The following is a 25,881-nucleotide window of genomic DNA, read 5'->3' as shown; positions in this document are numbered from 1 at the left end:
GCTTTAAATATCATTTCAGAAAAAAAAGCATTTTTACAATCACATGGCAACTTGTTGGACTCATTCTTGAGAGTAATCTATTGCAGCTAGAAAAGAATTTGGCATTTTTATAGCCATTATAAATCTGTAGTGTTAAATTCTTGAACAGGTTCTGCCACTGATACAAACTTGGACGAGTTTCTGGTACCTTAGGAACTCAATTTCTGTTTTTTTAAGTCATAAAAATTCAGTATGATTAGTCTTGATTTTGCTATAGATTCTTGAGCAGTTTAAATAAATTAAGGACAATGAAAACATTTTAATTCTGTATAGATTTTAAAAATACATTAATGAATATTTGAAGTATTCACCTAATTCTTGAGTAATTTTCTTTACTGTGTTTTGTTCAATCTTAGTGCTCCTTGGCTGAAAGGGCAAGAACGTGCAGACTTATCAAACAGCCTTGAGGAAATATATATGTAAGTGACAGGTAGCTTTTCACAAGCATTCTGCTAGTGATTTCTGCTCTGGGCTTTTCTTGACAGATGTGATCATACTTTTTCTGGACCTTTTGTTAGGCTCTTTCATTAACAAAAACATTCACTTTAAGCAAACTTGAAAGATTAGTTATATAACTTCACATGTGGATTTGATCAAAATATGGTAATATTTAAAGTTGGAAGACATAACACTTATTTGGCTTCTGAAAACAAATTCAGAGATACTGTACTTGTGTATTATTGTAGCATATGATGAGTAAAAATGATGGCAGAATTCAAACCAGAGTTATTTAAAGTTCTGAATACTTTGATAGTTCTCTTGTATTAATCTGAAAGAATAAGATCCTCCAGAGGTACTGATTTTGTCCATCCATCCATCCATGCATCCATCTATCCCTACATGGCGGGCAGTGGATTAGATACTAGATACTCATAGTTTAACAAAACTGGAAATTATCTGTTTTCATAGCATTTAGGTTTTCTAGTGTGGTAAGGGAGTATATTATCTACAGCATTGTAAAAGTGAACGTAACTCTGCAGCTGTAATGGATGGAGTGGTTGTGATTGAGTTTGACAGTTTTATTCTGGTCTTGGAGTCTTTTGACTAAGAGCTGAGTTAATTAGCTCATACTAATTTCAGTAAGAGGTCACAGCATAGTCATGGTGATAGGAAGTGGGATAAGAGACAGACTAACCTGGAAAGATGGGCAGGAAGATCTGAACTTTGTAGGCTGTCAGGGATTTTTTTCTTAACCATAAGAACTGTTGAAAGGTGCATGTTGAGTGGTGGGGTGCCAGTGATAAGACGTCATTCTGGAAAGGCAAGCCCGTTTCTCTGTTGGGATTGCCTTAAAAGCAACAGGAATTGTTGTACGAAACTTGTAAGGAAGCTGATATGTTGTTAGCCAAGAGGAGATCAGGTTGATTTAGATTAATAAAATATATTGATTTATTAAACCAAATGCTATTCTGGATTATCAGGTGTTTTTTCTTCCTGAATCCAGGAACTAGTAAGCATTCTTTTGTATGTTGTAGGTATCCACCCTGTTTGGTACAATGAGAATGCCCCATTTATGTTCCAGGGTTCAAGGCCAAGTGTCTTTTTTTTCCAAAAGTATTTAATTAGAAATGATAAGTCATCATAGAATCCATATTACTTGTTCTTTCTAAATGACCTTTCTTGGGTCCCTCCTTAGTGATTTTGCTATCTTTTTTTTCTTTTTCTTTTTTTTTTTTTTTGGTTTTCCGAGACAGGGTTTCTCTGTGGCTTTGGAGGCTGTCCTGGAACTAGCTCTTGTAGACCAGGCTGGTCTCGAACTCACAGAGATCCATCTGCCTCTGCCTCCCGAGTGCTGGCATTAAAGGCGTGTGCCACCAACGCCTGGCGATTTTGTCATCTTTGGTATATAATTATTTCTTGAATTAAATGTTTATGATACCTGTTTTATTATTACTAGCCATTCTAACATGCCCAAGATGTGATAGGACACTAGGAACACTTTGTTGTTGTTGTTGTTGTTCTTAGAGACAGGGTTTTTCTGTGGCTTTGGGTTCCCGAAAAGGAACCCAAGGGCCCCATTCCAGGTGGAGCCAATCAGTTTTTCGGGTAAGTGAGAACCAAGGCTTGGGTAACTGCATCGTCCTTCTGCCTGACACTTAAAGCTCTGAGTGAGGCTCATGCTCGCCTCATGCAGCTTGGAGCTGGCTGACTTCTCAGCCTAAAAAACATGGCAGGATATCACCACCCTTGCCCAGTGGGTTGAGGGCTCCAACCTCTTTTCCTTCCAAACATGGGAATGACTGGAGAAAATATCGAGAGAAAGGGGGAAAAATTTAGTATAGTCCCTCCCTTGGGTTTCTATCAGGTACAAGCTCTGGTTTCTGTAAAGCCTGAATTCCGAGGGCAAGTCAGAAGCCTACTGTGTGTTTTGTCTCTAGCAGGTTGCGATTGGGTAACCGGTCAGACAAGGTTCTGTGTTATCTGTTCTGCCTTGGCCGTCTACCTGTTTCGGCACTGACTGGTTCAGTGCGTTCTGTGTTATCTGTTGTGCTGACCTGGCAAGTCCTGTGTCCTGAGTTGTGTGTCAGGTTTGTGATTTTATGTTTTTTGTCATTTTTGTGTTTCTGCCTTCGGTACACTAGCATCTAGGTGAATCTAGTTATTAAGGTTAAAAGTCAATTATACCCTAAAGGACACATTATAAGGGTGTCCTTTATAAGGGTGTCCTTTTTAAACCTACAGGGATTGGTTGAGGGGACACCCCAATCCCTAATCCAGGACTGGGGATTCAGCTAGCGATTGAATTTACCTGCACATCCAGGGCAGGGGGTTGGCCTTTGGCCGAACTAACCTGCTAACCTGCACTCTAGGAATTGGGATCGACCTCTCTCTCTCTCTCTCTCTCTCTCTCTCTCTCTCTCTCTCTCTCTCTCTCTCGTGTGTGTGTGTGTGTGTGTGTGTGTGTGTGTGTGTGTGTGTGTGTGTCTATGTCTGTCTCTGTCTCTCTGTCTGTCTGTCTGTCTCTGTCCTAACCTGTCCATGCACATGGCCCGATGTTCAGGGGTCTCCATTTCTGCTGAAAAACCAGATCTGGCCAAATGGCTACCCCGCCCCAGTGGGGAAGAGAGACCTGGCAAGCCCTGACAGCTTTGGAGGCTGTTCTGGTACTAGCTCTTGTTGACCAGGTTGGTCTGGAACTCACAGAGATCTGCCTGCCTCTGCCTTGTAAATGCTGGGATTAAAGGCATGCCTCACCAATGTCCAGCTTTGACTGCTTCTTCATTTTATGAAAGTCTTTCCACCCTTGACTTCCATCATGTTAACACATTTTCCTCCTGCCCCTGCTGGTACCACAATCTGTAAAGTGGTTTCCCGCCTGGCCACTCAGATTCCCAGACTGTGTACACTAACAGAAGCCTTTTATAGGCCAAATAATCTCTTCTACCTCATTCAGAGATTTTAAACAGTTTGTTCTAAAGATAAGAGAGGTCATGTTTTGATTAGTAAAAGTGCTTGAATAATAATTGTCATCTAATAATAGTATTTTCACATGTGATAAATAGCAATATGAATTGTATGGTATTTTTTATGTTTCATGTGACAACGTTTAATGCTTTTATATCTTTCCATTGATGGACAATAAATGAAAAATATTGCTAACTTTAAAAATCAGATATATATTTATCAATATAATTTTTAATGTTTATATTTTCAAATATACTATTAAGTTTTATATATCTAGAGTGTTTTTGTGTGTGTATGGTTTTTTGTTTGTTTGTTTTCTTTTGTTTCTTTCAAGACAGGGTTTCTCTGTGGCTTTGGAGACTGTCCTGGAACTAGCTCTGTAGATCAGGCTGGTCTCAAACTCACAGAGATCCATCTGCCTCTTCCTCACTAGTGCTGGGATTAAAGGCATGTGCCACCACCGCCTGGCTTCTAGAGCTTTTGAATGCTAAATTTAATATTTGCCTACATAAGAAGATAAGCTATAAATTAGTGGTCACTTATGTGGACAGGTAAGAAAGAAAGAAAAAGAATCTTTTGGTAAACATTTTTTTATTTTCTGTTTACTGGCTCTCTGCTAGAAATTTGGGGTTTAAAATTGAAGATGATATTACACACCTGTTATCCCAGCAGTTGGGCAACAGAGCCAGATGAATCGTTGTGAGTTCAGGGTCAGCCCAGCCTACATAGTTCCAGGGCAACCAGGGCTACATAATATGACTGCCTCTAAAACAAAACAAAGCAAATTAAAATGGAGAGGCACAGGACATAGCTCAGTACTAGTGCTCTTGCCTAGCATGTGTGAGGTACAGGCTTTCATCTTTAACTGCATACACCAACACAAATCAAGATGAATAAGGTACTAGGTTTTATTTCCCAGCACAGAGCATACACACTTGAGGATGCATATGTACCTACATAATATTAACTGCCTGTTAGGCTGTATTAAGGCTGCTTTGGTCAAGCTTTTGGAATCAGGTTTTGAGTAGCATACTTCCTTGTGTTTATTCCCATACTGATAGAACGAGGATAGTATCATTGTAAGGCTTAAATGACACCCATGTAATGAACTTTATTTCACACACAGTATTTGTTTGTTAGCTTTGCACCATTTAAACAAAACTCTTGAGATAACTTACAAAGAAGAGGTTTATTTAGGGTACAGTTTTGGAGATTCCCATCTGTCATTGTTCAGCCATGTTGGTATGGACTTCTGATGCTGCAAATGTTTATGAAAGCAGATCTTTCTACTTTCCCAAGAAAGTATAAACCAAAGGAACATGCAGGAACTTAGTAGACAAACCTGTCAGCTTTGCTCAGTTTAATTAGCTTTTGACCAGTTTTTTTTTTTTTCAATCTAAGCCACACTAACTCCTAGTGGATAGTTAAAAGATGGAAATAAATTCTTGTTGCAAGAGAACTTCTAATTGAAACATTTTGTACTTTAGTGGTAGACTTTTGGGGGTCTGTGGTAGAGAATGATTTCTACTTGACCCACTGTGCCTCTTTGCACTGGACTCTCAAGCAGCCGTCTTGCAAGTGCTAGTGAAGACAGAAGCAGCCATGCATGAAGCTCAGTAGACGTACGTGCCTTCTTGGGATGCCATGGTGAGGAGAAGACATCTGAAGTGAAGGTTGAATTTCCTCTGTTGGTGTGGAAAATTACTAATTGTAGAAATTCTTCCAAGATACTATTTTCAAATGATAAATGAGTTGTCAGATGGGGTGATTCCAGTCTGTAACCCAGTACAGGGACTAAGAAAGAGCATGGGTTCAAGGTAGCCTAGGATATATAGTGAGTAGACAAACAGACTATAGCTTGGGCTACATTCATTAAGAACTTGACAAAGAACAAAATCTGAATGTAAGTTTATACTTATGAAGGGATGATTTTCAAGTTTCAAAGGGGCTAGAGAGTGTTTACTGAGGTAATAAGCAGGATAATAAGCATTTTGGCACTTCTTACATATATTAGGTTTTCAGTACCCATTAGTATTAAAATCTCTAGGCTGATGGTGATATGAGGAATTCAGCAGAGTAAGAGTGGGAGATAGAACTCTATATAAAGCTGTGATTTTTGTACAGAAAATTGTTGCCTACAGTAAGAAAGGGCTGACATAATCCTGCTCCCTATCATAGCCCCAAGACCTCATGCAGTGTATACTAGAGGCTCTAAAAGAAGGAGGACTCCCATGCACCAAGGTCATTGAGTCTTGTGTTTCTCCTAAGCTCCTAGACTGAAGATTTACCCAGGACAGAGAAACCTTTAGCAGCATGTGCATTCTATATAAATCCATCCCATAGACTACTGAAGTGTCCTTATCATTAGCTGTTTGATAGGGGAGCAAAATGCAGTTGACTTAAGCTTTAAACCTCAATTCTCAGTTCTTATTTTAGCTTGGGCCTTCTTAATTGCTGGCAAAGCTGTTGGACAAGCTGATTTCTGTAAATTTGTTTCCTTATCTCTATAATGGGGAAATCATGACGCTATTTTTGGACAGTTTTGTGTTGGTGTATATAATGTCCTCAGGACTTACTGTATACTTAATTCATTGGATCTTGCACTGCCCAGAGAAGAAAAGTGGATATTGTTTAAAAAAAATTCTCTGTCTTTAAAGACCTTTCTAGTTGGCATCTATGTTTTCTACAAATAAAACTTACAAAGGGTTGCGGCAAATACCATTTTAGTGCAAGGAGTTATACACCAATGAGATGGGTGGGTTTGACAGTCTGGAACTGTTTGTAAAGTGCTTATTTTGACGGTTTCCCTTGGTGGATACAGAGGAGGGTAATAAAGAGGGATGATTATTTTGAGGGGAGTTAAAGGAAAGCAGTAAGAATCTACTATGATTGGTTGGGACATTTCTTTAAAGACACACCAAAGCTGACATAGTTCTCATCACTCCCTAAAAACTAGATACTTGGTCTTTCTTTTATTCATGTCCTATCATTTAATTTTAAAACTCAAAACACATTCTTAGTCTCAGTGATTTGAGATGAATTTAATTATCTGAGGCAGCGAAACATTTGAAGCCAAAATGAATCAATTATGGAGCAGACTAGTTTGTAAAAAGAATGTTATAGATATAAAACTCTTGAGTTACATGTCTTTTAGCTCCTTTAAACTAAATTCCTGAGAGTCCCGAAATATTCTGTATAAGCCTTGTTGAAGGATTTGTGTGTCAAACAAGTAGATTGAATTGTTCAGAGTTGAGAAAAGCTAGTGGTTGTTGGACACAAATCCCAAAACCACCCATGGATAGAAACAAATCATGTCTATATATATCTCATTTGTGTACTTGGGATTTAGAAATTTTCTGTCCCTTCTTTGGATGTAATTGTTCTCCATAATTTAAGTTTTAAGCAAAGTTTATTAATATTAGAGCCATTTGGAATCTTTAATGTTGGTATATGCAACACATATTACTCAGAAGTGTTGGTAAATTCTATGTGTTACATATTTGGAAAGGCATGTTGGATTTTATTATAATGTCTTAGGTTATAAGTATAAATAATTTTTTTGAATTTAAGAAGATAAATTTTTGAAGTAATGATTTTTACCCCTAATTTTTTTAGACAGAATATTGGTGAAAGTATTCTTTACCTGTGGGTGGAGAAAATAAGAGATGTTCTCATACAGAAATCTCAAACAGAGCCAGGTAAGACTGAGTGATTTTTTTTTTTTTTGTCTTGTAATTTGGAGTAGTTACATTTTTTTTTTCTTTTCGAGACAGAGTTTTTCTGTGGCTTTGGAGGCTGTCCTGGAACTAGCTCTTGGTAGACCAAGCTGGTCTCAAACTCACAGAGATCTGCCTGCCTCTGCCTCTGGAGTGCTGGGATTAAAGATGTGCACCACCACCGCCCAGCCTGGTGTAGTTAAATTTTTATATGGATGTTATGATTGAAATTATACATAAAAACCTATATTTTGCTTTGTGGTTTCTTTCTGTCTCCTTCCTTCTTTCTTTCCTTCCTTCCTTCCTTCCTTCCTTCCTTCCTTCCTTCCTTCCTTCCTTCCTTCCTTCCATCCCTCCCTCCCTCCCTCCCTCCCCCCTCTCCCCTCCTCCCTCTCTGCCTTTCTCTCTCTAGAGTTTCTCTGTGTAGCCCTGGCTTTCCTGGAACTTGCTCTGTAAACCAGGCTGCCCTTGAACTCAAGAGATCTGCCTCCCTCTGCTTCCTGTGTACTGGGATTGAAGGCATGTTGACACAATGTCCTGCAAGGTTTATGGATTTCTTGTGAGAGTTCATTTACCCATGTAGCTATAGTAATTTCTTTCTATACTGTTTCGCTGTGGATTATACTCTTAGAATGTAGAAGAATTTTGTGGGGCAAGAACTTGAATTTAAAATATGTTCTGCTTGAATGCCATCAAAGTATCAAGAACTTTGTAGAATTCCTCATGTTTGGATATATAAATTGGATATTAGTCTTAAACAAATCTAGTGTTCATCAGAAAAGAACTCTGAAATATTTTAAGTAATATTAGTAAATTAGACTTTCAAAATGATATACAATTCACACACCATAATTATTCACCTTTCTTAGAAATTAAAACACTGCTTCATTATCAGCCTTTATTGAACTGCTGAGTAGACAGAGGACAGCATGGACTTCCATCCCCTTTACTTTGCTTTTACTCATCACAAAGGCTTTGGGAGAGAAAGAGAAATTCCATTTCCCATTTAGCTTGGTAGTTTCTCTAAATTGCTTTTTATTGTCACCACTGGGATAATTACTTTCTGTGTTGGGGAAAGAATTATAAAGAATCCTGTGCTTACTTAGAATTTTTTAAAGAGGGTTATTTACAGAGAAGTAATTATTTTGTATGTTTAAAGTTGATAACAGTATGTGTGTTTTCAGATCACTTTTACCATTTTTCTGTAAAAGAAATACTTTCACTGCTGTGTTAAAACTCACAGAGTAGTGGATAGTGTTTTCTTTGACTTTTGGATCCATGTCCTGATTTTACAGCATTCAAAGCTTATGAAAAAGGGTAAGTCTTTGAAAGTTCTCAAAGCCAAGCGAACATTGCCAGCTTGTTGCATAGATTTAGAATAGCTGTAGAAATCGAGCATGTTACCAGTTCACATTGAGAGCTCCTGAACTTCCAACTTTCAGGAAAATTTAACTCATTTCAGCAGAGAAGAGCCTTGGCTCTTCAGATTTAGAAGTTACATTTTGTATTGAAAAGTACTGCCAGGCTTTGGTGGCGCATGCCTTTTATCCCAGCGCTCAGAGGCAGAGGCAGGCAGATCTCTGAGTTTGAGGCCAGCCTAGTCTCCAGAGTGAGTGCCAGGATAGGCTCCAAAGCTACACAGAAAAACCCTGTCTCAAAACCCCGCCCCCCCCAAAAGAAAAGTACTTTAAAATTTTATTTTAGAAGTTTTGTGTGGGTATATTTTTAAAATTGTTTTTGGATTAGGATTGTAACTTAGTGGTAGGATATGTACCATCCTGTACCCATTACATTCTAATCTAACTTTTTGAAAAAGTAAAACAAAATAAAACAAACAAAAAAGCCTTGTTAAAGAACTATATTAGAACTAGAGTGAGGCATTAGGGTATAGCATCAGAATTGTCTTCTACAGGGAAGCTACTGGTCAAGTAATTAATTTTTATTTCAGTATAATTTTATTTTTCTAGAATAAAATTGTTAAAATTTTAAGTATGTACACACAGCATTTTAAATTTTAAAAAGAAATCAGGCCTTATTTTAAATTCATGGAAAAGTAACAGGAACAGTAAAACAGCTATCATCTTGTATAACAAGGTATATATTATCATCTTGTGTAACAATGGAATAATCTATTATTAGATTATTAGAGTAGGAATGTAATCACAGCACAATACTATTTGGTTAACTAAAGAGCTTACTCAAGCTTCACAAGTTTTTCCACTGACACCCTTTCTTTTGCTATAGGACCTTGTTCACAATTCTACACTCCATTTATTTATTAGTTTGATGTCTTCTATACTGTAATCCATTCCTCAGTCTTTCCTTAACCTTTTAAACAAATGCAAGAGTATATATACATATGGATTTGTGTGCAGGTGCATGTATGTGTATACACACATGGAGCCTGAGGACAATCTTGTGTGCTACCCATAGAAATGGCATTCTGTCTCCTAGGAGATAGACTCTCATTGGCCTGGAGCGTACCAATTAGGTTAAACTTGCTAGACAGTGAACCTCACTGATGTTCCTGCTTTTGCCTTGCCATCAGTGGGAAGGATTCCAGAGATAGAACTCAGGTCCTTATGCTTGTGTGGCAACTTCTCCAGTCCCTTTTGTTGACTTTTATAACCTTGACACTTCTGAATTTTCTGTTTATTTTGTGGAATGCTAATGGTTTGTTCTTGTTAGTGCTTATGATTGGAGTGAGCTGTTTTTGGTGAGAGTACTGTATACAGTACTGTATACAGTGCACTAAGAAGTTCTTGATTTCAGTTTGCTTCCTAATTGCTTTAAAACACAAGACACTACACCAGGAAGTTCATGGGATCAGTTTGCCTCCTGATTGTTAATGTTTACCTCGATCCTTTGGTTAAAGTGATATCTCCCAGCTATCTCCACCCTAAAGTTAGTATGTTGGGCTTCTCCAGAAAAGCAAACCTCATAAAAATGTGTATATGCTTGTATGTATATAGAGCTTTATTTTGAGGAATTGGCTTGTATAAGTATGAGGATGGTAAGTTTGGAATTTGCAAGGACAAGTACAGTGTAATTTAATGTTGCAGTTTATGTCCAAAAGTAGTCTGCTGGGAAACTGTCCTCTTTGTGGAGGTCTGTCTTTTCCCATTAACTTGGATAAGACTCCTTATTGTGGTGGAGGACAAAATTGGTAGATGTAAGTGTTGATCCCATCCAAAATATTCCTTCATAGAAACATCTGTAATTGTGTTTGTTCAAAGATCTCCTCATTAGGGTCTCACTAAATTGCTGGGAAACCAGCATGGAACTGATCCAGACCCCATGAACTTGGGTGTCAGTGAGGAGGCCACGGAAATCTATGGGGCCCAGTACTTATCCCTATCGTAGGAATGGACTTTGGGAGCCCATTCCACATAGAGGGATACTCCCTCATCCTAGAGACATGGGAGGGGGCCTAGGCCCTATCCTAAAGGATATGACAGACTCTATAGACTCCCTTTGGAAAGTCTCAGCCTCCCTGGGGAGCAAAAATGGTATGGGATAGGTAGGGTGTTAGTGGGGGGCAGGGGAGGAGAGGAGGGAGTAGGAACTGGGATTGACATGTAAAACAATATTTCTAATTTAAATTAAAAAACGGAGAAAAAATTAATCATGGCAGTTAATACCATTTTTTTGTGTGTGGGATATTGTTTTTTGTTTCTTTTCCTTTTTTTGGTGGAAGAGGGTTTTGCTGTGTTGACCAGTATCCAGGTTAGCATCAAACCTCCAAGCTCACATAATAGTCTTGCTTTCTTCTTCCAAGACTATAGTTTTGGAAGGCTGTGCTGAGGTTCTTTATTGTTTTCAGTACTGGGGATTGAACCAGGGGCTTGCTTGCCATAAGGAGTGCCTTCCCCCAGCTACTTCTTTCCTTTCCTGTTCTTTCTTACACTTTTACTTAATAAATTTAGTATCCATCAGAAGATCCTATTAAGATCTTTCTCAGTCTGATTTTTTATCTCATGGTTTAAAAAAAAAGATCTCATATCCTTCATTTATTTCTTAAAATTATGTTGTATGAAAAAAATCATGACTTCAACTTTTGTTGAAGAATGATGTGTAGAGGTCAGATCCAGTCCCTCCCTCCATCCCTCCCTCCTTCCCTCCCTCCCTCCTTCCTTTGTCTGTCTCTCTTTGTCTCTCTCTTTCTCCACCCCCCACCCCAGATGACTTGGAACTTGCTTTGTAGACCAAGCTGGCCTGGGACTCACCAAGATCTACCTGCCTTTGTCTGCCTCCCAAGTGCTAGGATTCCAATGATTTTTGTATTTTCTTATTTGCCTCATGGATCAATCATAAATCTTATATTTATATAGATCCAGATGTAAACAAAAAAACTGAAAAGAAAACAGTTGAACGTGAACGTGAACGTGAACGTGAACGTGGCCCCATTGTAAAAAAGCAGCCAGCAAATACAGCTAAAAAAGGAGCCCGCAAAGTCAGCGAACCAGTACCAGGTATGTTGCTCTAGGGGAGGCCTAGAAAATAGCAAAGACTCACGTGTGAGGGAGTGCTAGTTTGCTTGTGGACATTGAAATGTGTCCCCTTCCTATTAACCTTTTGGTTAGCAGCAGCCAAGACAGGTTCTTTACCATAGTTCTAGTGATTTTTAAACTTGTTGAAAAGATGGATCAACTGGAAATCATTGTAGTTTTATGGAATACTGACTGCATATAGTAATGTTGTATTTAATTCCATTATGTGAAGTAGGAACAGTTTTATTAGAAGACATTATATTATAACCACACAATATAAAGCCAGTCAGAGATTTTTCCCACTCTAGAGGTTGGCCTTTATGGAGAAACAAGTTGTGTATGCATGTGATGTCATTGGTCTGAGAAGCCCTTTACTGATTTTTTTTTTTTGTTTTTGCCCTTCACTCTTTTAAAAACTAGATGCTATACCAACTTAAACTACTATGGCAGTCCAAGATTTGAGTCCTGGCTTTGTACCACTTTCACTGAGTGGCAATGGCAGGTGGAAGTCATTTATTTTCTCTTACAATAAATTTATGAACATTTTACTTCAAGTTTAATTTTGGTAGACAATTATTTATGCTGCTTTTGCTTATATTTTCCATATAATATTATTTATATCCCAGTTCTTTTCCTTTATTGCTGATTTTCTTTTTTTAAAAAACAAAAGGTAAATTAATTCTTTGTTTTTATAGAAGTAGAAGAATTGCCTCCAATTGATCATGGCGTTCCTATTACAGACCGAAGGAGCACTTTTCAGGCACATGTGGCCCCCGTAGTCAATCCTAAGCAGGTACGTGACTTTGTCTTATCCATCTGGGGCCTATTCCACCAGTGCGGTTCTAATATATGGTTTTGCAACAACACCTTCCATCTCACTCATAGGGTTTCACATAAGATAAACATTATTTATTTGTTTCCCCACTCCTAAATTCCTGTAAGCATGAGAGATTTGCTTGATTCTGCTCTCAAAATTACGTATACTTTGTTTTTTTGTTGAGGATTAAATTAGGTCATATTCATTCATGCCATCATAGAAACATCTGTTATTGTGTTTGTTCAAACATCTCCTCATTAGGGCCTCACTGAGTTGCTGGGAAACCAGCATGGAATTGATCCTGACCCCATGAATGTGAGTGTCAGTGAGGAGGCCACGGAAATCTATGTGGCCTCTTCTAGTAGATCAGTATTTATCCCTAGCATAGGAATGGACTTTGGGAGCCCATTCCACATAGAGGGATACTCCCTTATCCTAGACAAGGGGAGAGGACCTAGGCCCTATCCCAAAGGATATGACAGACAAGCAATCTATCACTGAGTTACAACACAAGGGTTCTATTTAATCTCTGACTGGATCTTATTCTTCAATGAATCTTCAAGAAAAACTCGTATTTCCATAGACGACCATGATGCTTACCAGCTGGTCAAAAGGAATTATTTGTTCTACTGAATATGTGAATCTAAGTACATTCTACTCTTGCCTGATGAGGGAGGGCATTTGGGCCAATATGCCAAGGCCAATCTTCCTTGGTGTTAGTCGACCATATTCCCACCAAAGGATGTAAATGGCAACTCATTTTTCAAAACCTCTGTTTGTAGGTCCTTGTCTTTCTTATGTCTTTCCAGTAGGATCTGTCTTTATTCTATGATCTAGCAGAAATTTAACTGTATTGATGTACAAGGTGGTTCCTGTTGTACATATACAGTTAAATAACAGGAAAAGTGCCTTTGTTCACCACTTTGGGGGTTAGTCTCCTCCCTTTGGACTCTGTTTCTGCTTTAACCTCTACTCCCTCTGTCTTTTCTTTGCAATACCCAGTACTTCCCACATCTAGGCAAGAACTCTATACCCCAGCACTCTAAGCACCTGGACTCTTAGGAATGGAATTCTGTTTACAAGGATGATGCTCTCAGGACTTGGGACAGGATGTTCTCCTCTATCCAGATGTGTGCTCAAAAGAACCATTTTCCCATTCAGCTGACTGATTTTCCTCTCAAGTCCCATTCTGTCCTTGGCCTTTGCTCACACTCCTCTAGGATCCTTCTCGGACACTCTTCTGAATTGTCCATCCTGGACCCACTTTTCATGATCACAGACCCTTAGACCTTGGAGAGCAGAAATCATCTTTACGATGATTAACCTATTTTACTGTATTGATCCAGAGTCTGGTAACTTATGACTGCAGATTGCATGGTATATGATTAAACTTGGTCTCTCTGAGTTCATCTCAGACTGTTTTCAGTATTTTTCTTGAGTTTGTGGTGGTCTGATCATATCTCACTCTCTTTTTCACCCAGTCTCCTCCTTAGAGTCTTTGCTGATTTCCATTGCAAGGGGAAAAAAAATCTAAACTCTATACAAAACCACTTGTGTTTAATTCCTAATGGTGCAACTTGCAACTTCTTCATACTCTTGTAGCATATAGCATTTCCTTAGCCTCTCTTCTTTTTCCTTTTAGGGCTGACAGGAAATAAAGACACCGGTTAAAGCTGAGTCTCAAGTAGACATTCATGGGACATACTTTCTTTATTTTATATTTATATTGAAATATATCTGTTGTTGATTTGAAATTTTGTTTTGACTGGACATTTTTTATTGTTATTTATCTAGTCCTCCTATTCCTTGCATTTGCCCTCTAAGTGAATTTCTTCATGCCTCTTCCTCTCCCTTGCATTTTGATGCAGAAAAGCTCCACTTACAAGAGCAGGGTCAGGACTCCCCTGTGAAGCATGCTTGATTCCTAGAGATGGTTTTGATTTCTAACATTGGGAGCATGCTGTTACTGTATACCCATCACAGAGTGAGCACATGCAGGACATTCCAGAACTAGTTTCTGGAATGCTTGCATTTACATGAAAATTTCTCTACATGGGGAATAAACTTCCATACATTGTGCCTTAGACATACAGACTAAGCATCTATTGGTAATTAGTGCTCAGAAAATGTCTGCCCGATTAGGTTACTTCAGAGTGTAGGGGATTCTTTAAGTGACTATTTTGGTATACGATTTATATCAAATCACTTTAATTCTACTTTTCTAGCAAATAAAAGTTTACAAAGCAAATGAAAGTCATACTTGTTTATTTATATTACTGCTTTTTTTAAGGTGAAAATGGTTCTTTCCAAATTGTATGAGAATAAGAAAGTAGCCAGTGCCACCCACAATATCTATGCCTACAGGTGAGTAACAGTTTTATTTTTTTTATTCTCTCTCTCTCTCTCTCTCTCTCTCTCTCTCTCTCTCTCTCTCTCTCTGTTGTTTTAGTCTTAGTTTTTTTTTAATCTTATTTATTTATTATGTATACAACATTCTGTTTCCATGTATATCTGCACACCAGAAGAGGGCACCAGATCTCATAACAGATGGTTGTGAGCCACCATGTGGTTGCTGGGAATTGAACTCAGGACCTCTGGAAGAGCAGTCAGTGCTCTTAACCTCTGAGCCATCTCTCCAGCCCCGCGTAACAGTTTTTAGTCTATGTAATTTATAAACAGTACTTGGGAAATTATGCATGACTGTAAAATAGTACTATTTTCTTGTCATAATATTAGAACTATGAAATATGTAAAAACTGCTAAGAGAAAAACATAGCTGGAGGACATTTGCTACTGCTAACTATATTTGCTAGTGTTTTGGTGTATCTTGTCTTTTCTCTGAGAAGCTTACTCCTTGTAACACTTGTGTCCTACTTTTTTGATTTAATAAAAATATTTCCTATAGTTACTACATTAAAAACTATTTCCATGTCCTTACTTGTAGTTTCACACCACAATTTATTTCGCCCTTTCTTTTTCATTGTAGTTTTTCAAATTTCTGCTATTGTAAAGCAAGTTTGGCAGACTTTTGGGGGAGGGACTGGCATTTCAAGATAGGGTTTCTCTGTGTAGCTTTGGCTGTCGTGGAACTCGGTCTGTGTACCAGGCTGCCTTTGAACTCACAGAGATCTACCTGCCTCTGCCGAGATCCACCTGCCTCTGCCTCCTGAGTGCTTGGATTAAAGGAATTTGCCACCATTGCCTGGCAGGCAGACATTTTTGAACATTAATGACGTTATTTCTGCAGAGCAGATTCAGTTTCTTCACCTTTGTGTGTACACATGCACATACGTGTGTGGGGGTGTGCTTTCCTATGTGGAGGCTAGAGGTTAGTGTTGGGTGTTGTACCTTGTTTGCTCTCTTCCTTAGTTTTTGAGGTGAGGTCTCTTGCTGAACCCTGAGCTCACTCTTTTGGCTATACGAACTGGCCAGCACACCCTCATCATTCCCTGGTCTTGGCTCTGCTCAGTGCTGGGGTTCAGGCACACGTCGCACAGCAGCCTTTTATGTGGATGCTGGTGATTGAGACTGAGGTTCTCATGCTCGTTCAGAAAGCTCCTACTTACTGAGCTCTCGTCCCAGCGCCTCACCTTCCTTTAAAAAAATGAAGATAACATTAGAAAGAAGACAATAGTTTTATAGTAGAATTATCAAAAAGTAGGAATACTTTTCAAACTTGATATATATTTCAGATTTTCCCAAAAGTTATTTTTAAAACAATTTATACTCATATAAATAATTAGTTAGGAGTGCTTTTACAGCATGCCTTGGGGTGCAAATGTTAGCTGATTTGCAAATGAAAGCATAAAGAACATCTAAAAATATACAAAGAAGTAAAACTTAAAGATGTAGTTTAGCCTCTGTTTTATATTTTATAAAACAGAATGTGTGTGTGTGTGTGTGTGTGTGTGTGTGTGTGTGTGTGTGTAAATTTAAAAGTCAGTTGAATGTTTATAAAACCTAGGTTAGCCAAACTTCAAATTCAAAAGATTCAGTTTGCATAAGGAATTTTTTCCTATTAGTAGGTTTACATCTTTAAAAAGGATTTATTTTTTTTATTTTTTTGGTTTTTTGAGACAGGGTTTCTCTGTGTAGCTTTGGAGCCTATCCTGGCACTTGCTCTGGAGACCAGGCTGGCCTCGAACTCACAGAGATCCACCTGCCTCTGCCTCCGGAGTGCTGGGATTAAAGGTGTGTGCCACCAATGCCCGGCTAAAAAGGATTTATTAATGTGTATGAGTGTGTGCTCCCTGAACAGTATCTGGATAGAAATATAATGTATTCCTTTTGTTTTCTTGCTTATTTATTTGTTTCTTTATTTATTTATTGTCCTTTGGATAGGTTCTCATATAGCCTAGACTGGCCTCAAAGTTGCCTTATTTTGGGTGTTTTAGTGATACTACTCTACCTTCCAAGTATTGGGATCACAGTCACATACCAGAATGTCCAGCACTATATTGAAAACTTGTTAGCTGGACCAAATGAGAGGAAGACTATGAAACATTCACATATGTTGCCCTTCCTCTGCTTTGATGTACTTGTGTTGTTTCCACTATATCTTAGGCTCTTTGAAGACAGGATTATGCTGTCTATTTCTTACATGTCACTTTACAGTTTCTATTGTATAATGCCTGGATGCAGTATATTCTCAGTGGATGGCTTTCTATCATGGCTCTTTAGTACCTCACAGCTTTCACACTAATGGAAGGAAAATCATGTGTAAATTCTTCTCACAAAGCAGCACTTTAATAAAGAGGGGAAACCTCTGGGTTCTGGTGTCCTCATTGTGAAGATGAGCTTATGTGGCCAGCCAACCATAGCAATGCCTCAGACAGAATTCAAGAAGGATTTTTAAGATAAATATGCTAGTTATGGAGGTGATCATATTGATTACATTATATATTGAGGACTAACATTTACTATATGACATATTTCATTATACTTTGATGCTTCCAAGTATAGCCTTCCATATGTATTTTAGGATATTCTGTGAGGACAAGCAGACCTTCTTGCAGGACTGTGAGGATGATGGAGAAACAGCTGCTGGGGGTCGTCTTCTTCATCTCATGGAGGTCAGTGTAGAGTTCAACTCTGAATATGCATTTACAGGCCATAGTTTCCCAACAGACCAGAGCTCCACTTAGGAAGCAGGAAGAATTTGAATGATGTGAGACACTGGTCATATACATTGATTGAGGAGAAATCTTCACCACTGGACCCGGGTCAGAGTGCAGACAGTTAATACCAAATGAGTGCTTTCCAGGAAACACATAGGATTGTCTGCTCCTCTGGTAAACTGCCCTTTGTTCCCTGGCAGTGGCTTTCTTCTCTTGTCTTTGTGAAACTCCCTGTTAGTTAGATGCTGAAACGTGGAGTAGATGGAGGATGTTTCATTGTTAAAAATTAAATTGCTTGTCTCTTTTGTCTTTATGTTCTGAGCCATTGTCTTGACCATTTTCCAAAGTTTATGTATTTTTGACAACCTTGCATTTAATTTTCTTAAGCAGTATTCTTTTCCTTATTAGAAATAATTTCCCTTCATTCTAAAAAATATTTATTTTATGTATGTAGATGTTTTACATTCATTATATCTGTGTACCATGTGCATGCACTGCCTGCAGAGGCCAGAAGATGACATTGGATCCACTGGAACTTGAGACAGATGATTGAGCTGCTATGTGGGTGTTGGGAATCGAACCTGGGTCCTTGCAAGAGCAGCAGGTACTCTTAACAATTGACTGAACCAGCTCTCCAGTTCCTGCATTAGATTTTTTTTCCTGTTTTCTAATTCTGTTTTTCTTAAGAATATTGTTCAGTTTTTACAGACAAAGTAGCTTTTAAATTTTGTCTGTATGTATTGAGTTTCTTTATTGAACTGGTCACAGCCTTAAGTTTCTCCAGGTTCATTTTATTTTATTTATCTATTTGTTTCTCTTTCATCCTGCTGGATTTTCTTTACCTGGTTAGTGGTCATTGATTTGTCCATTCGTTTTTAGGGTGGGCTTTTTTTTTTCCTCAGGTTTCTTCTATTTCTGTATGTGGGGTTTGCTTTTGAACTAGGCCTTTCTCTTGAGTAGGAATGTTCTGTTGTATGGGGGCCAGATCTGACCACTGGTGGCTATCCTTTAAAGGCAGCTCTTGACAAGTGTCACCATGGCACTCATGAAGGTCCTCTTCTCTTCAGTAGTTTGTTCAGGAGCAAGTTTTCATTTGTTTGTTTTTGCTTTTGTTGCTGATAGAAGGCTGACTAAACTTAGCTTTCTAGTAAAACTCAATAAGAATGGGAGCCCTACCTTCTTGGTTCTCGCTCCACTGTAATCCGTGGCTCCAAAGTTCAGAGTTTGAGGGTGTAGAGCACTGTATTGAGTTTCCAAATTCCCTTTTGTCCTAACTTTTCATCCCTGAGTTTTAGCAACCTTATTCATTTTATATATTGACCATTTCTTTATTAAAACTCATATTTGTACATATGTACTTGTGTGTAATTATGCTTCTGAAAATAACAGATTTTGAATGTGAAGAATGTCTTGGTGGTGGTATCCCGTTGGTATGGAGGAATTCTGCTAGGACCCGATCGTTTCAAACACATCAACAACTGTGCCAGGAACATACTGGTGGAGAGGAACTTTACAAGCTCACCTGTGAGTAGCTGTTGATGCTGTAGTTATGAGTTTGCTATCACTGTGAAACTCAAAAGAAAATCAAGAATGGGTGTTTTTATGGGCATTGCGTTGGTAAAGCTATTGAACTAGGAAGCTGGAGACCTAGGCCTTAATCTGAATGATGAGAGAATCTGATTTTACAGATCTGGTCTGTAGAGTTTATAGTAGAAAACGTGGAAACCCCTCTAAATACTATCTACTGTCCACGCCCTTAAACTGAGGTCCAGGAAGATATGAGCTGTCACACTGAGTAGATGTTCTTGAGGTAACTGTAAAGTCCTGAAAATTCTGTGCCAGAGTATCTGTGCTTCCCTGACATGTCTGTGGATGTGTTTGTTTTGCTTATGCATTATATATGTTTATAGCTATTTATTTAGACTTGGGAGAATGGATATAGATGAAATAATATTGAGATTTTTCAAGCATAAATATGCTAGCATAAATGTTTTTCTTTACTAGCCTTGCCTGTCATAAAACACTATGCAACACATTACCCAAGTATCTTTAGGCAATGCTGATGCATTTGGAGATAACCTTCACCATGTAAAAAAGATATATGCTTGCTGTGAGGTCCTGTCTGTCCATGGAAGTAGAGGTGCTGCATTGACTGGTTTCTTTTCCAGGAGGAGTCATCTAAGACTTTGGGAAAGAAGAAAGTGAAAAAAGACAAGAAGAGGAATGACCATTAATACTTGAAACTATTTAAAAGGTTAATTATCGAGTCATTCTGTACACATTCCACAGTTAGTGGTTAACGAATACACAAAGATGGTACACTTGACAGCTCAAGTCAGCCAGTTCATCATGGACACCAGCATTATGTTTCCTTCTTTGGTTCTATCACTTGTAAAAAATAGAGAATTTAGGATATAGTCACATGTGTTTCAGGCTTGTGTGGGAAAACTGATATGAGCTTAGTTGCCATTTCATGTAACTTGGAAGGGGACAGGTGCAGGGCATTGTACCTGAGCTAACTGTCTATTTCAGTTTGTGTTGAGTGCCTTTGTTTGGGAGGGAAGATGTATATTCAGAAGACTATAAATGCCTGATTTCTTGTGATACAAAATTCTTATACCATTAAATGACCATGCATTACTGCTCCCTATAGCATATTAAGATTGGGAGCTCATTGAAGACTGAGTTCTTGGAGACTCTTTTCATTGTGATTTTACAAGTTTGCCGCTTTTCATTTAATAGTGTTCATCATGGACTAATAGATTAAGTGATAATCCAGGAGTATCCATCTGTGATTATGTGCCAAAGTGGTAATTTAACATATTCACTAGCCCAAGTGGCATGAATTACTCGGTTTTGTTGCAAATTGGTGTTTGTGAAATTTCAAAAAGTGATTTTGTAAGTCTCTGCCCTTTGTTCATTCCTATAATGAAACACAGTGAGCATTGAGTCTCAATAGTTCTTCCATTCCTTAAGTGTGTTGATGTAACCTTACAGTGTCTCTGAACAAACTTTCTGTGTTCTTCCCCATGTGTGGTTAAGGGGACACTTAGAGAATAAGGTAAAAGTGGAAGAATGCCACTGATGCAGAGTAGAACGGGACTAGTTTGATGCACACTTGCATCTGTCTTTTGGCCAGATTCTTTTAGTTCTATGATTTTTGTTGAGAGATAGAGGGACAAATCTTCTGATTAGAAAAAAAATCTATCCCCACAGATTCTTGGCAAATCTCCCGTTCTAACAGTGTCTATTTATTTTTTACCTGCATATTACTTGTAAGGAAAAAAATGTAGGTAAATTGCACACTGTTATGTTTCAGATATGATGCCAACAGTTAGTAAGTTGAGCAACAGGCTTGTTTGACTGCCCTCCCAAGGAAGGGACCAGAAGTTAGGAAACAGCTTTGGGATGGCACTGGAGCATGGAGCATCTGAGGTTGGGCAGATGTTTTTCTCTAACCTTTAACCCTAAAAGATCCACAGCCACACTTGGTATTTTAAATAGGAATCCAGGAGCCAGCTTTACACTAGAGTGGGTTCTGAGATAGAAGTCTTATTTTCAACATTATTTAATGTTGTAAGTTACTGAGAATTATAGGATGACCTATATGTGTGTATTTGGAGCACTTACCTCTGTTTCCATGAAATGCTGAGTATATCCTATGTATTAACTATTACGGAATTTAGACATTATTTGCTAAAGATAATTTCATAGTCTCGACATTTTAGACTGTGAAAAGCGATAAAAGCATTAAGACTTATGCTGTAGGAAGAAGGAGTAATTTTCCCAGCACACTGGTTTCTTTCCTGGTGTTTTGTCTAAAATGTATTAGTTCTTACAGACGACAAAACATTTTTTAAATATCTCTAATCTTATTTTCCTTCACATAAAAAATGTTATGTTTTCCAAGATTACTAACTACATTTTGTGGGTTGAGATCCTTAACCTTCTTCACTGCAGGTGAGAGGAAAGATCCCAAACTCTCCAGTTCTAACTCCTGAAATTATATTTCACACTTACCATCAATGCAAAATAATGGTAGCACACTTTTCTCTACCAAGATAGAGAAAAATCATATGTAGAGAATTTTCTAGTTCTCCGAATATTAACTTTCGATAGCCAAGCAGAGTCTGTTGTGGTGTTGTCTGTATTCAAGTGTTCTTCACATGCCGGTATATAAAAGCAAATAGCATCTACTTTGATGGTCATAGCAGTAGCTGCATGAAGGAATTTGCCTGCAAGACAGGCTTTTGGAAGGAAATTCTTTCAAACCAATCACAGAATAGATGAAGCAGATACTGTGTGCAGGGCAGGTTGAGTATAGTGGGAAAATTGTAACCATATCCAGTCCACTAAAGAGATAACCGTAAATGGTGTATACAGTTCTTATTTTTTTCTTATGCATGATTTTGTATATATGGCTATTTTTCTTTCCATAAAGTGGTATTAAACTATATATACTGTTTTTTATCCTACACATTTCATATAGAAGTATATTGTTAACATTTTCCCATATCAATAAATATTCTTCTATGGCGTAACTTTTTATGACCTCATTGTATTCTGTCTTCCGGGTACAGTGTAATACATAAACTCATCCCCCAGTTGTTTTCAACAAGTTTTCTTAATCTTCAGATATTAGCTCTTAGAAGCAAATATTTTTTCATTGCATGAAAGTTTTTATATATATCCCTATTAGGAAAATGTAGAAATAGAATTCTTCATGAAGAGTTTATATATTCTCAAAGTGCTTCATAGACTAGCTCCATTTGTCTTTATCCTCATTACAATTAGCAAATGCTCAGTTTTTTTAAAAGTGGGAAAATAAGCAGTGTGGTTGGTAAAATGTCCATAAAAGTGTAAATATAGGAGCCCTTTATACCTATAACTCAGTCCTCCATAGTAATAGTGTCACATAAAGTCCCGAGTTTCATTTCTAAACTAAGGAAATACATTCTAGACACAACTCCTTTGTTAAATACAGGTTTACAATTTCCCTTAATATGGAGCCACCTTCCTTGTCTTAGTGGTGCCTGCTCACAAAGACCTGAATCATCTTCCTCCCACTTTTTTGGAGCTGCTGGGAATAGAACCCAGGGCTTTGTACATGTTAGGCAAGCCATATATCCTCAGGTGTTTCCTCTTTTTGTACATCATTTTTTGTTATTGGTGGTATCATGTGTAAAAACTACTTCATGGCCATAAATACTTCCTTTAAAAAGGTTTTTATTTGTGTATGCCTATGCCAGAAGTCAAAGTTCGAGATGGTGTGTCACTAAACCTGGAGCTCATCAGTTGGGCTAGTCTGCTGATCATTGAACTTGAGGCATTATCCATGGGTGCTGGAGATCCAATCACAGTCTTCATGTGTGGCCGTATATTCTTTGTGATTTATTAAAGCATGTCTGAGGATTCAGAAAACAAAGCCAGCCTCAAGCTATAGAGATCAGGTGGTGGTGGCATACAACTTTAATCCCAGGACTCGGGAGAAAGGCAGATGGATCTCCGAGTTAAAGACCAACCACCCTGGACTACTGGAGAGTAAATCAGAGCTCATGCCTTTAATCCCAGGATTTGAGAGGTGTAAAAGGTGCATTCAGTCTGAGAGTCTCTAGCCATGCTGAGGAAAGCATAGCAGTCTGAGTGAATCTGAGGAGCAGTGAAGTTGGGAGCGGTTTGAGGCTTTCCCCTTTGTTCTGAGCTAGTGGCTGGCTGCTTTGCTTTTCTGATCTTCAGCTTGAAGCTTGAACCTCAAAATCTGTCTCTGGCTCTGTTATTCATCATGTTACAATTGGCATCCAATGATAGAGTACAAATACACAAAAAAGCCTCTTTGTGGCCACTGGCCCAGGCCCAAGCCTGATCTGGAGACAGGACTCTCACTTGAGTTCCTCCTGCCTGAGTCTCTGCCAGAAGAGCTGGATTTTCTCCTCAAATCTTTGAGCAAGTGTACAGTTTTTTGATTGTAGCTTTTCTAAGCAGTCTTACGCTGCCACCCAAACTTGGGGCAACTTTCAGGCTATTTCCACAGCCTCTCTTCCTGATTGACATTCTCAGCTTATGGCCACAAGCAAATTCTCCAATTCAGACCTCACAGTTCACTGTCATCATCGTCGTCGGATTTGGTAAGTCAATTGGAAATTCTTAAAGGAGGGCATTAGTTAAAAAACGCGATTTTTTTTCCCACACTAAAATGAAAAATACTATAAAATGGAGAGATTATATAATGGATGGTTTAAAAATGGAACAACTAAATGAAGGGATAATCAACTGCAATTGACATACTGTTATCACTTTTGTTAGTCTTTGTTGTCCTTTTGATAATTCTTGGTTTATCTCTAAAAGTGTTGGTTGGTATGAATGCTAAGATGCAGGCCTTAGAAAAACTTATTAAAGCAGATTATAGAGATATTCAAACCCAAACTGAGGAATTACATGGAGAACCAAATTCAGCATTACATTTTAAGGTTACAAAGGAACACGCTAAGGCCTTAAGAGAACCACCACCATTAATATATCCGGTAACCTTACAGGAAGTGCCAAGTGATAGATGTTCTAAACAGCTACTTGGACGTCTGTGACAATGGTAGATTTAGGGAAAAAAGAAACACTCAGAGGATCAATTGTGTATGAGTCTATTCTTTCTCTCAGGCCCCCTAGGTTATATTTTGTCAGCTATAGAGCCTTATCTGGACTCTGTAAGGGATCACCAAAAGGGGGCTGGGATCCCGGAAAAGAATTCTGAAAAGAATACAGTCGTAGAATTAAAAAGGTAGATTATTGAATCTACTTCTAAAAATTATAGATATGATAAGATAAAAAGTAACTACTAGTTTTAAATATTTTACATTAGATTGGCCTTCTGTATATTGTATATAAATATTGTATATTGATACAAATTTGGAGATTAATTTGTTAAGACATTGTACATATGTTTCTAATCTTGTTCAAGGTAATGCAAATTATCAATGTAATGCAAATTTCTAGTTCTTGAAAGTTATTACCAACCATATGAGATAATATGGAAATGTAGGTGAGTAATTAGTCACCTATTACAATTGAACCTGTAATCACATTAGGTGTGTTTTCAAGGTCAACTAGAGATATATTTTAGATAGACAGGTCATCTTCAAACACTTCAGAGACCTACAGAATATGGCATTTAAAATGTTTTAATAATATAGGTATTTTTGTGACAATGATACTTGTTTGTTCCTGGCAGCACCAATCTGCTTTAGAGAAGATGATGGGCATTGAAGAAACTCCACATGGAGTTTACTTTCTTTGTGGCAAATGTTAGCCACTGGGCAGGAAAGTGCCCTTGCCTTGACTGCTGATAGTATGCTGTACAAATTGGACAAGAAGAATACAAAAGAAAGGACTGCAAAACCTTGCCAAGACAAAGCAGGACAGCCTTTCAGAAAATCCCACTTCACAGAAAAGTCTGTCAGAGATGCTAGGCCTGTAGGCTGAAGATGGATGCCCCAACGTTGCAGAGTAGCCCTGGGTGACTGTCTAGGTAGCCATTTTTTGTCATTTCTCACGTCTTTTGGAAGCTGATTGCTCAAACTTCCTGCTTACATAGTTAATATTATTTCCTTCTCAGGTCTCTGAGGGAGTTGAAGACTAGATAGTTACAGTTTTCCTGACTCAGAAAGGAAACTCACTAGAGAAATGTAAAGTGTAAAAGATTGAGAGACATTAAAAAATACTTTGATAAGGCAAGTTATGACAGAAAGTAAATTAGGTACAAGACTTTGGACTCACCAAAATAGAATATATAGTGAAGTATTTCTCTGAATTTGGTAAATGCAAATGGGCTGCTGGAGGTTTCTGTCCTGCCTGGTTGGTCTCACAACTGCTTCAGCTCCAAATAAACACACAAGCACTGTATTAATTATAGAATTGTTGGCCGATGGCTAGGGCTGCTTATTGGCTAGTTTTCTCTTAATTATTAACCCATAATCCATGTATTTCTACATGGCCTTATCTTACCAGAGAACACTTGGCACATCCTGTCTTCCTGGTCTCTACATGGTATCTCTTTTGGTGGCCTCATTGCCTACATTTCATAGTAAAATTACATATAACAAAACAGTTACTAATTCCGGGTAGTGGTGGCGTACACCTTTAATCCTAGCACTTGGGAGGCAGAGGCAGGCGGATTTCTGTGAGTTCAAGGTCAGCCTGGTCTACAGAACGAGTTCCAGGACAGGCTCCAAAGTAATACAGAGAAAACCTGTCTCGACAAACCAAAAAAAAAGTTACTAAGTAAGAACTATAGTTAACAATATTTA

General features: G+C 38.2%; 1 protein-coding gene across 4 annotated transcripts in view; it reads left to right on the top strand.

Annotated features, from left to right (window-relative positions):
* Nucleotides 1–25,507, top strand: part of Impact (impact RWD domain protein) — a 31,131-nt gene extending 5,624 nt beyond the window's left edge. For all 4 annotated transcript variants that reach the window (XM_027404358.2, XM_027404355.2, XM_035440269.1 and 1 more), the window contains 8 exons: nt 396–458; nt 7,060–7,142; nt 11,492–11,632; nt 12,346–12,443; nt 14,758–14,831; nt 17,449–17,539; nt 18,974–19,108; nt 19,753–25,507. In XM_027404358.2, the coding sequence (XP_027260159.1) occupies nt 396–458; nt 7,060–7,142; nt 11,492–11,632; nt 12,346–12,443; nt 14,758–14,831; nt 17,449–17,539; nt 18,974–19,108; nt 19,753–19,818 (751 nt within the window). In that variant the 3' untranslated portion in view covers nt 19,819–25,507. The remainder of the gene's footprint in view (nt 1–395; nt 459–7,059; nt 7,143–11,491; nt 11,633–12,345; nt 12,444–14,757; nt 14,832–17,448; nt 17,540–18,973; nt 19,109–19,752) is intronic.
* The last annotated feature ends 374 nt before the right edge of the window (nt 25,508–25,881 follow it).

The sequence above is a fragment of the Cricetulus griseus genome, chromosome 2 (genome assembly GCF_003668045.3).
Source record: "Cricetulus griseus strain 17A/GY chromosome 2, alternate assembly CriGri-PICRH-1.0, whole genome shotgun sequence".
Taxonomy (NCBI): Eukaryota; Metazoa; Chordata; class Mammalia; order Rodentia; family Cricetidae; genus Cricetulus; species Cricetulus griseus.
The sequence above is the reverse complement of the archived record's forward strand: the minus strand, read 5'-3'. Positions and strand labels throughout refer to the sequence as shown.